Here is a 16481-nt window from a genome sequence, read left to right on the forward strand (position 1 = left end):
ATGCCAATTTCTACTCTTGGTTCAACTTGCACCCTATATCCAGGCTACCGTTTGGGGACCTGTAGATTAGTCCCATTAGGGTCTTTTTACCCTTACAATTCCTCAGCTCTATCTATACTGACTCTACATCTCCTGATTCTATGTCACCCGTCACAAGGGACTGAATTTTATTCCTTACCAACAGAGCTACCTCACCCCCTCTGCCCACCTGTCTGTCTTTTCAATAGGACGTATACCCCTGACTATTCAGTTCCCAGCCCTGGCCCTCTTCAGCCATGTCGTCTCAAGCTCATCCATTTTATTTCTAATACTTTGTGCATTCATATATAATACTCTTAATCCATTACTTCAATTCAATTCAACTTTATTGTCTTTTTCCCTTATTATACTCTCTTTCCCTTAACTCCATCCTCGTATCTCCATTTAGTCTACATCCCCCTCCCCTCCCCCCACATCCCTCCCCCCACACTATTTAGTTTAAACCCACCCGTGCAGCAGTGGCAAACCAGCCTGCCAGATTGCTGGTCCCCCGCCTGTGCAACGTACAATTCACCCTTACCCCAAAGCAGATCCCAGTGGTCTAAGAATCTAAATCCATGCCCCTGCACCAGCTCCTCAGCCACACGTTCAGATCTGCTATCTCCCTGTTCCTGCCCTCACCAGCACGAGGAACTGGAAGCAAACTGGAGAAAACCACCCTGGATGTCCTGCTTTTCAGCCTTCTTTCTTTCTTTCATTTAAAATCTCTTTATTCGTTTTTTTCCCAAAAAACAAAAACAAAACAAAAAGAATAATGATAAACATAACAATGATATTGATACATAGGGATCAGGATTACATTAATAACAGGTATAACCTAAAATGAGTCCAGTGTCAAAATACACATTGAATACAGACCTCCCGGTCTCTATGTAAATATAGTTAAATATTTAAATGAAAACTTATATGTAGAAAAGAAACAAAAAGATAAAAAGAAAAAAAAAGAAAAAAGGAAGAAACAAAACCCCCTAAACTAGAAAAAAAAAAAGCAAAACAGAATGTGAGCTGAGAATTTCAATCATTTAAGTCCCTGTTTGTCGTCAAGTCCGTTCCACTATATAAAGGTAAAAAAAAATTTATAACGGTTGGAGAGGGAGCAATTTATGTTGTGTGAAAATGTTGAATAAATCTTTCCCAAGTCTTATCAAGTTTAACCAAGGGTTCAACAAAGTCACTCGTGATTTTTTTTTTTCTAAATTTAAACATGATTTTGTTTCAGAATACCAATGTGGTCGGAGGGTTAGAGTCTTTCAATTTAAATAAAATATATCTTCTGGCGATTAATGTGGTAAAAGCAATCAGCCGATAGGCAGAACGGGACAAATGAATAGAATCTAACATTGTGAAATGCAGTAATAGGATGAGGTTGTAAATCAATACCTAAAACTACAAAAATATTATCAAAAATGTATTTCCAATATTTTTCAAAAAGTGGGCAGGACCAAAACATATGGGTCAGTGAGGCCACTTCAGAGTTACATCTGTCACAGGTAGGACATATGACCATAAAAACAAGCTAACTTATCTTTTGACATTCTTCCGAGCTCTCTGAATTCACGCTGCAGAATCTCTTTCCACTTCATCCCGACGTTATTTGTGCGGACATATACTACTGCTGACCTTGAAGGTATGTCCTTATGAATCTGTAATGACTGTGGCAAATTCATTCGGGTCCATTGCAGAGTCCATGAACATTGCCCAGCCTACAGACACCAGGCAGTCCCGTAGTTGTTCCTCTGCCTCCCCAGATCAGCTCTGTGCAGACCTCGCCTCTGGGGGTGCGTTCTTCAGTTGCTGCAGGAAGAAGCAGCACCGCTGAATGATCGGATTTCCCAAAGTGAGGGCAAAGGATAGAACGATAGACATCCTTGATGGTTATATTACAGTGGTCAAGAGTGTTTAATTCTCTGGTGCTGCAGACAACATGTTGGTGGTAGTTTGGGAGTGATTTTTTTCAGGTTGGCTTTGTTGAATGCTCTATCGTCAGATGTTTGAGGGTGAGTGGGTTAGATATTTTGGTGTCAAGGCATTCAAATAGTAAAAAAAAAAGCCAACCATGGATGACTGTACAGGTTTCAAGAACCATACAGCTTGTTATTGCTGATATTAATTTTGTTGGAAAGACTAAAAATAAATTTAATAAAGGATTTTAAGCACCTGCTGAATTTTGGATGAATAGGTTTTTCATTTAAATTCCTCTTGTAGAGATTCAGGGATGAATAATCATCCATTTTAAATTGTGATTGAGAGTGAGAACAGAGATAAGACAATGTGTCTTTGTGCAAAGTTTATCGAACCATGAAATGTTTTCCATGTGGAATAGATATGAGACCACTGCATCTTTTACAGCCAAACTGGATAAATGTTTGACAGAATGAAGGTTCATGCCCATTGCAAAGAAAAGGAAATACATTGTGATTGCCCTTGTAAAAAGTTGGTTCGGACGTGGTTAAAAGTAGTAAATGAAGAACTGCTGATGCTGGTTTGCAAATAAAGACGCAAAGTACTGGAGTAATTCAGCGAGTCAGACAGCATCTCTAGAAAACGTGGATAGGTGACATTTCAGGTTGCGAGCTTTCTTCAAAAGAACCAAAATGCCATCTATCCATGTTCTCCAGAGATGTTGCTTGGCCCATTGAGTCAGTCCAGCACTTTGCATCACACTTGTGGTTACTTGGCCTTCTTCAGTGCTATCAAGTGTAATTAGGTATTACTGCATTCTTAAATTTCCAGCCTTTTACATTCTATTCATCACATTGTTCATGTAGCTATTGATTTAGTAAATCAGACCCAAGCTTGAAGACGTAGTAATTCCCTTTTAACATCCCTTTCTCCAATCCTTTCAAGCTATGGTCTTAGATAAAATGATTTGTTTAACAACTGGTGTAATGATCCAGCACCAGATAAGAATAAACCACATAACACCTTTCTGCGCTCTGCTGTTCTTTTTCAGGGTGCTAAACCTCCTCTTTTAGCCTTGTCTTCAAAAATAGACCAGTGATAGACTTTTGTGTTGCAAGGTACAGATGACTCTTTCAGAAGTGCCTCGCACATCCCTAACCTACTGGGCTAAATGTCCCCTAATTTTCCAGGTAACTTTAGACCTAATTTCTAATTGTAATCGCAACCTCCTGAGCAACTTATGCAAACTGGAGGAACAGCTTATATTCCACTTGGGTAATATCTAGAGTTGACGATTAACTCAGTTTTATTTGGTCTTGCTCAGTCAACTATCTAAAAATGCCATCCCAAAATTTGCTACATGTGCCCTAACTTATTCCAGTCCATTCACCCATCATTCTCCTTTCTTAGCCAACTGGCTCTTGGTTTGAAGGTGCCTCCCGTTTTAAAATCTGTACTCTGGTTTACAAATTAGTTGGACTTCTGCATTCAGTTCCCCTAGCAACTGCTAGCTGTCCATATCCTCATTTCAGAGCTAAAACATTTCCAACTTTCCTGTGTCAGAAATCAAAAGGGGTTTCCCCTCTCTCTACCCTCAAGTATCACAGTGCACATACCACTGGCTTAACCTTGAAATCCTCTGAGTTCTTGTCCAACATATTCAAGTCTAAGAGTGGAATTGAGGTAAGGCTTGCAGTTCAAATAATCTTAAAGTGTGGTGTGCTTGTACCATCTTTAAAAAATAACTCTTTGAAATTATGGTTACATCGATGATAGATTGTCTCCACCAGTATACCCCAGTGTTATATGGTGCCAGTCTTATCTCCATCATTACTATACCTGTACTATATTAAATAATGACTGACATGTCCCCACCAGTACTGTACTCCAGTGTACTAGAGACAGATCCATCCCCACCAGTACTGTATCCCAATGTTCTACTGTGATGGACCTGTCCCCACTTGTACTGTACCCCAATGACATACTGTGACAGACCCGTTCACCTCAGTATTGTACCCCAATGTTGCACTGTGACACACCCGTCCCCACCAGTACAGTATGCCAATATGTATTATGGGGGAAAATGGAATTGCTCTGTGCCTGCACAGATTTGACATGCTGAATAGCCACCATCTATATCATGGGGAAATTCTCTTTGCTTTGGTCTAGAGGAAGCTGTGAGAATTGGTGAATTGTTCCAAAGCAGAGGAATCATTGAGCTGTTCCAAAATGTGGAGTATTTGCACATTTCTAAGACAGAATTAATCCCAGCAGCTCATCAAGAAATTAAGGCAGAAGTAAAGGAAGCATAGTCTAAAGTATTCACGGGTCATTAAATTGCAAGGAAAGCACCAGACAAAAAAATGTACATTGATGTTACAATTTAAAAGAGAATCCGAGGAATGAGCTTGGAAATTACACACATGGTTTAAATTCTCTGTGCTGAAATAAAAGCATCAGTTTATATTGTAAATGGAACAATTCTAAGCAATCTCACAGAAATAAAGCCAATAACTCCAAGGGTACCATGCATTTTGCAAAATAATTGGACGTGTAAATGAATTATTGTGTATTTGAGATTGTTAGGCAAGATGGCAGATGTTTAGAATCTCTAAATGCATTTAATATTTACTTTGGACATACAGTGCAAACCCCCGTACGGCTCAAGCGACCACGTTAGGTTGCGCATGCTGGTGGGACCGGCCATTTAGGTCGTGCTTGCCGCATGGAATTACATGCACGTGGGACAGGCCCTTTAGTAAATGCATTTCTGTTCTTGCAATGTACCTCATTGGGGCCCTAGGACATTTTTTATCTGCACTTTTTCTGCCATGGTAATGCATATTCACAAAAATCCAATTTTTTGTTAAGCAATTTTTGTCAGAGGAAGCTCCTCAGCTGCACATATGTCAAGAAACATCAGTTAAAAAAGCATGTTTGTGTTTGCTTGTTTAATTTTTACAAATCTATAAGAATAAATTTTATTCCATATGTAAAATGAAATGGTAGTTAAGAAGAGGAAGGGAGAAAAAAATATATCTTTGTAACATCAAGTTAAACAACTTAAGTACTCTCAGCAAAATGTGTGTATAGTGTGGAATCCACTCTCACAAGAGAGAACCAATGAACTAAATCTCTAATGTAGTCTTGCATTATACAGTAGAAGAGTTGCAGAAAGAGTAGAAATGACTCTTCACATTTTATCTTCATAAATTATTGGCCGGCTCTGCTGTCCTCTCTTCAGTCTTAAATGTTAGGATTCTGAAGTCTTAAATCTTGTTTAGGGCTGTTGCTAAAAATATCTTTTGGCCTATGTCTCTCAAAGTGTGAGATTTCCTTTGCAAGTGAAAAACATGGCTGCTCTAAACTGACTAGACTGTGGCATGAGATGGCCATTGTCATTCAGATCTAGGGACTTTCTTCCCAGATGCTATTGGGCAACTGAACCATCCTGTCAACAACTGGAGAGCAGTGCTGAGCTAGAATATACCTCATTGAACACCCCCCGACTATTTTTAATAGGACCTCACTGGACTTTATCTTGCACTAAACGTTATTCCTTTATCATGTATCTGTACACTGTGGACGGTTTGATTGTAATCACGTATGGTCTTTCCGCTGACTGCTTAGTATAAAGCACAATGCCTTTTACTATACCTTGGTACACATGACAATAAACCAACTTATCTCAATAAAATTCTCTCCCTGTTATTGCCACAGTGAGAACTGGGGGAATTGATCCAATGAATATAATTGGCCTTGGTTTGATAGCTGTGGGCTATGCCACAGTGCTGAGACTGGATTGCAGCATCACAAACCATGCCATTTGCGTAGCAGATAGAGCTGCTAACTCAGTTCACTTTTCAACTTTGTGGCTGTTTGTGAAGAGTTTCAGCTTGTGAACGTGTGATCAATGGTCAGTGTGTGCTGAAGGTCCTGTTTCCATGCCATATCTTTCAATCTCACTGAATTCAGGTCAAAAATTAATCTTTACTTTGAAATGCAGATCTCTATTAAAAGTTTAAGATGCTTCAACCACTGCTAAATTGTTACAAAGTTAGCACTTTCAAAAGTCTTCTGTCAAATATATTCTCTGTACATCTTCAAAGACGCATGACAGTGAATGGAAAGAGTTACCTACCATCACCTGATTCATGAAGAACAATATACAGGGTTAGGGAAATCGCCACCCAAAAAGTTGAGATGTAGAATAACATTTATTTACCACAGAATTAATGTGAAGAAAGAAAAAGTAAATAAATTAATGCACTATTATTTTTTCCATTCACATTTCTTGACGCATCCTCAGATGTGGCTTCATGTTATGGAAAATCACGATGCAAACGTTTACTGAGGAACACAATCTTGCCCATTATGCAGAAGCCTCCTGTACACATAGTTTGTACTTGGACTGTCAGAGCTTAGCAACAGTGAGTTGTCATAATTAGATCCATAGACAATTTATACAATGTAAAATATATTTATGATATGTTAATTGGGAATATTGATGTTTCCTAGCACACATCATTTAAATCTCAACTCCGATCAAATATTACTGTTTCCCTCAATTTCTTTTGCTTAGCTGTCAAAATTCAAAGACAAACAAAAACGATGTGGGAGATATCCACTTATAATGACCCCATCTGGAACATAATGTTTGTATCACCCCCTTGAAAGCAGAGTTGTTATCTTTGTTATGTTTGCAGAGATTTTCTCACTCATTTTGCATCTGCAGTAAGACAACATATCAAATGCAGACTGGAACTTGGATAGTTCTTGAATGGTACTTGAATGAGTGGAATAATTAATGGAACTATTTTGAATGCAGAATTTACTTTTAATTTATTGATAACTATCAATTTTTTTTGTTATTGTTTGCATGTTTAGTTTAGAAATATAGTATGGAAACAGGCCACTGATAGTCCATTGGCATTAGTTCTATGTTATCCCAGTTTTGAATCAACTCCTTGCACACTGGGGGCAATTTACAGTGGCCTATGAACTACAAACCCACATGTTTTGGGGATGTGGGAGGAAACCCACGCTGTCACAGGGAGCATGTGCAAACTCCACACAGCCAGCACCCGAGAGCAGGATCAAACCAGGTGTCTGGTGCAGTGATGCAGCAGCTCGACCAGCTGCACTACTGTGCCACCCATATGTTCTTTCAAACAATGTCATGAAAATGATGCAACTGCACTATACTATATGGTAATTCAGTGCATTGTAAGTTAGACCATTTAGAATTCTCTTTAACAAATGCAATCTAAAATGCAGTAAAATCTAATCCCATACCCTTGCGTATTTAAACTTCATCATTACCTTAAAATTAAAAAAAAACAGGGATATGATTTAATTCGTCATTTTACACTTCACTGAATGGAAACAACCTATGGAATTGCCATACACATTTGCTCCTCTTCCTACAACAGTCACATTTAGTCTTTTGGGGGAGAGTTACACTCTGGATTTTTCTGTATCGATTTGATCTTCCTACCCCTCAAAGAATACTGAATACTATTTGAAATAACTCCCTTGGACTTGCTTGCTGTTTTTCAGTGATTATCACAGCCAAATTGCTAGAATTTGAATGAATATGATTTGAAATAGGAAAATTATATTATTTGTTCCACAACAGCCCATTTACTCTTTGTATGAAATAGAAGAATGATGTTAAGGTTTCCCTTGCTGATGTTATTGAAGAATGTCCTTGGTCTTTGTATCTCTCACACAGATTTGCTTATTTTCACAAGAATTTAGTAAAAAGGTATTTCATTCCCAAAGTTCACACTCTAACCACTCAAGGGTGTAATTTACCATAATTACATGTAAAGTTACTTTGAGCAATCTTCCAATTCTGCATTGTAGCTATTTAGCTGTTAACATGGCAACTGTTAATGTGTATCCTTTAATCTTTGGTTGGTATAATGGTCTTTGCTTTCTCCTTATTTTATGGACTGCTAATAGTAAAGCTATGTTCACAGATTTATAAATCTGTCTCACCACAAGAATGCTTTGTAACTAACTTTGCTTCTGCTGTTGCGTGGCAAGGCAGTATGCGTTTTATGTGATGTTTAAGAAGGAACTCCAGATGCTGGAGAATCGAAGGTACACAAAAAAGCTGGAGAAACCCAGCGGGTGCAGCAGCATCTATGGAGCAAAGGAAATAGGCAACGTTTCGGGCCGAAACCCTTCAGTCTGAAGAAGGGTTTCGACCCGAAACGTTGCCTATTTCTTCAGTCTGAAGTTTTGATGTACCTTTGAGTTTTATGTGAATTGGGCTCATGTTTTATTATTGGTATTTTTAGTATCGTCGAAGATGACAGCAAATTTTCATACTGAGATGTGTATCCCTTGTTAGAAGACCTAATCAATGGCAAAATATTAAACTTTGTCTCACTAATTATCTGAGGCAAGTTATTTGTGGCGTGTTAAAGCGACTTATTAGTATGAGCAAACATAAGTTTTTGATCGGTAAATTTTAAATTGAGCTGTGTTTGTTTGACTGTCTTGTCACGCCTGCTGCAAAAATGTATCTGTAGTTCTGCTACAATGTGTGTTTTCTTAACACATATTATATATAATGCGTGTTGAATAGAGCCATAGAGTTATACAGCATGTAAACAGGGCCTTTATCCCAACTTGCCAAGATGCCCCCATCTAAACTAGTCGTACCAACCTGCATTTGGCCCATATCCTTTGAAACCTTTCCTATCCATGTACTGATCCAAGTGTCTTTTAAATGCTATTACAGTTCTTGCTTCAATTACCTCATTTCATATACCCACCACCCAATATGTGGAGCCCTCAGGTTCCTATTAAATCTTTCCCTTCTGGCTTTAAACCTGTCTTCTGTTTCTTGATTCCCTTATTCTGGATAAAATTTACCCAAATAAGGGAACACTGTTTGCAATAGGTTGCCCAAATTAGTTGTTACGTGATATTGATTAGTTTCTTAAGATGGATAAATTCCCAGGGCTTGATGGGATCTATCCCAGATTATTGAGAGAGGAGATTGCAAGGGCCTTGATCATGATCTTTGTATCCTCTCTAACCGCAGGCAAGGACCCAGGGACTGGAATGAATATCGTCCCTTAATTTACAAAAGGAAATAGAGATAATTCAGTAAAATATGCACTGGTGGACCTCACGTCAGTAGTAGGGAAGCTATTGGCAAGGATTCTTCAGGATAGTATTTATTTTGTATTTGGACGAGACTGGGCTAATGAGATGCAGTCAGATGGGTTGGTCCACTGCAGGCCATGTCTTACTAACATGATTGATTTTTTAGAGGAGGAGATGAAGGTGATTAATGAGGGTGGGGCAGTGGATGTTGTCTGCATGGATTTTAGTAAGCCATTTGATAAAGTCCCTCAGATGCAGCTGATTAAGATGTGTGGGATCCAGGGTGATGGGAGATTGGATCCAAAACAGAAGAAAGAGGATTGTGGTGGAAGGATGTTGTTCTAGCTGGAGGCCTGTGACCAGTTGTGTTCTGCAGGGAAGTACACAAGTCAGGAACTCATGATGCAGCTTTCTATAACTTTGCTAGGGGAGGAGCAGGAGTTGCTTACCACTGCAGCGGGTATTAGAAGATATTAGCTACAAGGAGATGGTGGACATATTTGGATAGTTTTCTCTGGAGAGCTAGAGAGTGAGGGAAGACATGATCGAAATGTATAAAATTTATAAGAGGTAGAGATAAGGTGAACAATCAGAACCTTATTCATTGAGTGGAAGTCACAAAGATTAGAGGGCAGAGCTTTAAGGTGGGAGAGGCAGCATTTAAATGAGACGTGCAGGGTAGGTGTCTGGAATGTGCTGCCAGCGGTGGTAGTGGAAACAGACACGATTGTAGCATTTAAGAGGTTTTTAGATAGGCACTTGGATATGGAGGAATATGGATTATGTGCAGGCAGAAGGGGTTTGTTTATCTTGGCATCCTGTTGACCCTAGACATTGTGGACCAAAGGACTTGCCCCTGTGCTGTACTGTTCTATGATTCTGACTTTCAGATCCCTTGTAATCATTGCAGTATAGCTGTGTAAAATACACAAACGGCTAGCTTTTAAAAGTTGTTTACCTTACCTGTAAATTAATTTGCCACCCTGAGAGAAACACTTCTGTTGCGGCATTAGTAGGATGCATCAGATTTGCTGAATCCAAAAAATCTATAATCGCCCTGCATCATGCACGTTATCAGATCAGCAGGTAGCCCTTGTGTTGTTAAATATGAGCAAGCTGCTCACTTTGGAAACGGCAGTGTAACTGTGCCTTACTTAATACCAAGCACAATTATGCTGCAAGAATTCTTACCTTGGGTCTTTCACATTATATTGACATAGTCATACAGCATGGAAACAGGCCCTTCGGCCCAACTTTTTCACTGACCTATATGCCCCTTCCGCACTAGTCTCACCTACTGCATTTGCCCCTATCCTTCTAAACCAGTCATATCTATTAAGTCAAAGCCTGTTTCTTCGGCTCAGCAGGTCTGTGCCAATAGTTAACCACCCATTTACACTGTTGCAACTCTCTGTTTCTCAACTCCCAACTGATTCTACCAATTCCAATAGACGAGAGAGACACAGAGAGAGACACAGAGAGAGACACAGAGAGAGACAAGAGAGAGACACAGATTTAATTGACATTAACTAACACTAAGAAATTAATATTTAATTGCTAAACATGCTATTGTGTTGTACTGCTTACAGCTGCAAGAACGTGTAGCAATCAATAAAGGGCTATAGGCCTATTGCGAGTTTATGTACAGGGACATATGAATGAATGAATGTTTGAATGAATGAATGAAAACTTTATTGTCATTCAGATATACACCTAGACACAGTGCACCTTGAACGAAATTTTGTTGCATTTGACTCTCCAAAATCAGGTAATAGTAAAAAGTAACTAGGTGCGTCCATAAAAATGCCTCATGTGCATGGTTCTGTAAAATAAATATATATAAAAAGTTTTTAAAAAGTGTCGATATTTAAATCTCAGTAAAGCCCCATGATCGTACGTTAACTTGCAGCCTGCCCGCTGCAAGTTATGGAACCGGACCTTAGAAAACTTATCGCTATCCCTAACGAGAGTCAATGCAGCCGCAGCCAACCAGGGCGCCGCCATTTTTAGGGATATTTTTAGACATATCTATCCATGCACTGTATACTTGTATTTATACTTATGCATTTTAAACATGTATGTCATGTTTTATACTTTGGCAATATAACAATGTTTTTTTATCATGCCAATGAAGTTTTTAAATTGAAATTGAATTGAGAGCGACACAGAGAGAGAGACACAGAGAGAGAGACACAGAGGGAGACACAGAGGGAGACACAGAGAGAGACACAGAGAGAGACACAGAGAGAGAGACACAGAGAGAGACACCGCAAAGGCAGGGGCCAGGGAAAGCAGGGGAGCGCTGGCTGAAATTGACATCTGCGATGAAGAAGAAGGTAAATGGCTGCCACAGTATAAGGTAAGGTAAGCCACTAATCTCCTATGCCTTATCAAAGGCTTTCTGAAAGTCCAGGTACATTACATCCACTGGTTCTCCCTTGTCCATTTTCTTATTTACATCCCCCAAAAATTCCAGAAGTTTAGTCAAGCATGATTTCCCCTTCGTAAATCCATGCTGACAAGGACCGATGGTCTGCGCAGAGAAAATGAGGGGGAGAACAAAGGTGCTGGAAACTGATGAGAAATTGTGAAGTGCTCTGTCAATTATCCTGGATCCTCCATCCCTGCCGGAGGTAGATGAGGCAGGTAAGAGCACAACATTTAAGAAACATTTGTCCAGGTCCATGGATAGGACGGGTTTAGAGGTATATGCAGGTAGGTGGGATTAGTTTAAATGGGGCATGTTGGGCCGAAGGGCCTGATTCCATGCCATATGAATCTGACTCCAAGTACTCTCATTCTATGGATAGGCATTTGGGTATGCAGAGAATGGAGGGGCATAGATCATGTGCAGTAAGATGAGATGAGTTTATCTTGGCATCATGTTCGGCATGGTATGCTGAAGAGCCTATTCCTGTGAGGTACTGTTCTATCTTCAAACTATGCAGTGAGGAGGGAGTCCTAACCAAGACTGAGAGTCTCCTGGTTGTATATATTGTGTGGATTAGTACCATGTTTAAAAAGAGCATCAAGGCTTCACGGGCAGCCTGTGACTAAACTCCTTTTCAGTGTGCTTATTATAATTTCACACCTTCAGATTGACCTTGGGCTGATGATGAAAAAGACACGTCCACACTGTCTCTGTGCATCAAACTCTGCTGTTCTTCTATTAATCGGCTCCTTTGGTTTGAAGTTCTAGACTTTGAAATCTGACTATGTGATGAATGTTTATTTTGTAGTGTTAATCATTCATACAAAAACCCTTGACATTCCTTTGTGATAATTAAAAAATATCAATGGAAATTCTTCAAACTCTATGATAGTTATGATTGCCATCAGGGAATTGGATCATTTTAAAATACTGAGCTTTTTGTCATGTTTTTTCTCTTGAATATAGGTCTGCAGGTTTAGTACCGACTATTACTATTATTTGAAATTGTTTCAATGTCCAATGGAATTCTTTAATTTGTCAAAATCTCTGAACATTTCACAGCAGGTTCTGATATGAGTGGGGAAAACAACCACAAATTTAAATAAGACATTTGTTTTTGTTTTTGTATGAACATTTAACATTTTATTTTTATTTGGTCAATTTTGATCTGAAGAAGGATATCCATGTTCTATCCTTATTCTCCAGTGATGCTGCCTGACTCTCTGAGTTACTCCAGCATTCTGTGTTCTTTTAATCATTTTCCATTTTAAGCTGAATGGAAAATTAATTGAAAACATGAATATGATGGGGGGGAAATTACTTCATAATAATGCTGAGACAAAAACAATATCAGGTCAAATATTTTACCTTTGGATTGGTGTTAAAAGCCCTTTTATTTATCCGTTTTGTTCCGTTTATATTTTGCAGGGAAGAAGCGATGATCTCCACTTCCTTTAATAGCCTTGAGGTACTTCTTGACTCTTTTGGCCCCGTGAGAGATTGCACAAAGGATAATGGTGGCTGCAGCAGAAACTTCTGCTGTATCTCGGATCGCAAGCTTGATTCAAGTGGTTGTGTGGTAAGCAGAGTTATTTTTATTACTCTGCCAGAAAGGACTGGTGGTGTTCATCATGAATCTCCATAACACATTAGACAGCTTTTATGACCATATGAGAATAAATGATGTACCTTGATTCACAAGTTGCTGTTGTCAGGTATTCAATGAATGTTGTATCATCATTATCATTCAGTGTCCATTGCAAAATGTGTTCTGGACTGTAAATTATCCATAACCTGGTAGACAAATGGTAATTTTTCTTCTGTCTTTTTGTACCAGAAAATTTGAATTTTCAATTAGCTGGCCTTGGCAACTGGGTTCCAAAAGCACCTCATAACCAACCCATCATTACTTTTGTCCATGACAAACATATGTATGTTTGCGTAAATATGTATGTACATCTCCTACAGCTATATGGACTACACTTCTTCCCACCCTTACTGCCTGTAAAGACTCTATCACCTACTCTCAATTCTATGCCGCATCTGCATCAAGTTGAGGTGTTCCATCCCAGGACATCGGAGATGTCTTCATTCTTTAGGAATCGGGGGTGCCTCTCTTCCATCATAGATGAGGTCCTCAATAGGGTCTCCTCGATATCCGGTAGCTCCGTTTTTGCTCCCCCTTCCCCAGTCGCAACAAGGACAGTCCTCTTTGTCATCACCTTCCACCCCATAAGCCGTCAAATACAGCACATAATCCTCCGACAATTTTGCCACCTCCAACGAGATCCCACCACTAGCCACATCTTCCCATTTCCACCCCATTTTACGCTTTCTGAAGAGGCCATTCCCTCCACATCTCCCAAGTTAACTCATCCCTTCCCACCCAAAACACCCCCTCACCAGGTACATTCCCCTGCAACCAAAGGAGATGCAACACCTTCCCCGTTACCTCCCCTCTCGACTCCATCCAAGGGCCACGACAGTCTTTCCAGGTGAGGTAAAGGTTCATTTACACTTCCTCCAACCTCATCTACTGTATCCGCGGTTCTTGGTGTCATCTGTAAATCGGCAAGACCAAACACAGGCTCTGCGATTGTTTCGCTGAACACCTCCATTCAGTCTGCCTGAACCTTTCTGATCTCCCAGTTGCTCAGCACTTTAACTCCCCCTCTCATTCATGACCTTTCTGTCCTGGGCCTCCTCCATTGCCAGAGTGAAGTCCAGCGCAAATTAGAGGAACAGCACCTCATATTTCGCTTGGGTAGCCTACACCCCAGCGGTATGTACATTGACTTCTCTAACTTCAAGTAACCTTGCTTTCCCTCTCTCTCAATTCCTCCCCTTTCCCAGTTCTCCATCCGGTATGACTGTCTCCGACTACATTTTATCTCTATATGCTTTGCTGTTACCTTCTCCCAGCTAACAATGATCTATTTTGCATTTTCCTTGATCTCCATCCCCTTTGTCCTGTTTGCACAACTTACACTTCCTTATGTATGTATCTCCCTCTCCACTGACATCAGTCTGAAGAAGTGTCTTGACCTGAAACATCACCCATTCCTTCTCTCCTGAGGTGCTGCCTGGCCCTCTGAGTTACTCCAGCATTTTGTGTCCATCTTATATAACAATTACAGCATGGAAACAGGCCATCTCGGCCCTACAAGTCCGTGCCGAACAACATTGTTTTTCCTCTTAGTCCCACCTGCCTGCACTCATACCATAACCCTCCATTCCCTTCTCATCCATATGCTTATCCAATTTATTTTTAAATGATACCAATGAACCTGCCTCCACCACTTCCACTGGAAGCTCATTCCACACCGCTACCACTCACTGAGTAAAGAAGTTCCCCCTCATATTACCCCTAAACTTCTGTCCCTTAATTCTGAAGTCATCTTACATTCATACTTTATTCCTTTAATTCTCACCATGTGCCTCGGTGACATTGTTTGCAATCAAAAGTATATCAATGCTGTCCCTCGCTCACTACAGATGCTGTCTGCTTTCCTGAGCCTCACCAGAACAGGTGAGAGATGTTTGATTAATCTCCTGACACCATAATGCCTTTCCACCATCTACAACACAAGTCAGGAGCGTGACAAAATATTCACCACCTGTCTGGATGTGAGTAGTTCTCACACACAATGTTAGACATCATTCAGAAGAAAGCAGGCTACGTGAGTAGCGCCCCTTGCACCATACGAACATTAAAACCCTCTATCATCGGACTGTAGTGTCTGCGAATGTATACTATCCAAAATATTAACTACAGTTACTATCATAGTTACTGTGGCAGCACCTCCCAACCCCACATGTCTGTCAAGGAGAAGGGCAACAGGTATATGAGAATGCCATCACTACACATCCCCCCCAAGGGGTATACCTTAGTGATTTGGGAATATAGATTGCATTTCTACTGTTTTAAATCCTGGCACTGCGTACAGAGTAGCACGGCTCGAATGTTTTTTTTATGCGTTTGCAGCAGTTCATCAAGGAGGTTCACCTCAACGTTTTAACTGCAATTAGAGATTGCCAACAAATGCTAGACTCGCCACCAATATGCACCATGAAAGAAGAACAAATAATTGAATTATATATGATTGATGAACATAATTACTTCCTCAAATAAGTGACTGGGGTAAACGAGTTTTGTTCTTAAGTGTTATGCGCTTGAGTTGACCACTTCTCTGGCATATCAATGTTGTTAATGGATCAACATAGTTCATCTGTTTTAATTTAATCCATGCTTCCAACTGAATCCACTCCCACAGAAACAATAAGATGTGCTTAAGAAATGATGTTCTCTACTCTCTTGATCTCAAAGATTTGAGCTGTTTTTATGACACCTATTATTCGACATGTAATTGAACAGTTTGAATTCATAACCTGTAACTCTGTCCTGAAGATAGATAAATCTTGCAACGGTTTCTTTCTGCATCTGCTGGAAGGGAACTTCTTTAATACAGAATGCAGTAAACAGCAGAGCACTGTCAATCTCCTCTACCTATTCATTTTTATTATTTGCTATTTCAGGAATCATTTGCAGATATGAGAGAAAATGCCAACTTTGTGTATTACGAAGTTAAAATTTCTGTCTCTCATATCGCATAGATATCAACACGTCCAAATAAATTGTAATAAAAAGGAACTGCAGATACTGGTTTATACCGAAGATGCACAAAATGCTGGGGTAACTCAGAGGGTCAGACAGCAGCTCTGGAGAAAATGGATAGGTGATGTTTTGGTAAGGGTCCCGAACCAAAACGTCACCTATCCATTTTCTCCAGAGCTGCTGCCTGACCTGTTGAGTTACTTCAGCATTTTGTGTCTATCTCTTTACTCAGAGAGTGGTAGCTGTGTGGAATGAGCTTCCAGTGAAGGTGGTGGAGGCAGGTTTGTTTTTATCATTTAAAAATAAATTGTATAGTTATATGGATGGGAAGGGAATGGAAGGTTATGGTCTGAGCACAGGTATATGGGA

At 39.8% G+C, this 16481-nt stretch overlaps 1 protein-coding gene across 1 annotated transcript in view; it reads left to right on the plus strand.

Moving 5' to 3' along the window:
- Window positions 1-16481, plus strand: part of astn1 (astrotactin 1) — a 1772582-nt gene that overhangs the window by 1055563 nt on the left and 700538 nt on the right. Inside the window, exon 11 of the mRNA XM_055641960.1 lies at window positions 12926-13076. Coding sequence (XP_055497935.1) covers window positions 12926-13076 — 151 coding nt within the window. The remainder of the gene's footprint in view (window positions 1-12925; window positions 13077-16481) is intronic.

Source organism: Leucoraja erinacea, chromosome 10, assembly GCF_028641065.1.
Source record: "Leucoraja erinacea ecotype New England chromosome 10, Leri_hhj_1, whole genome shotgun sequence".
In the NCBI taxonomy this organism is placed as follows: Eukaryota; Metazoa; Chordata; class Chondrichthyes; order Rajiformes; family Rajidae; genus Leucoraja; species Leucoraja erinaceus.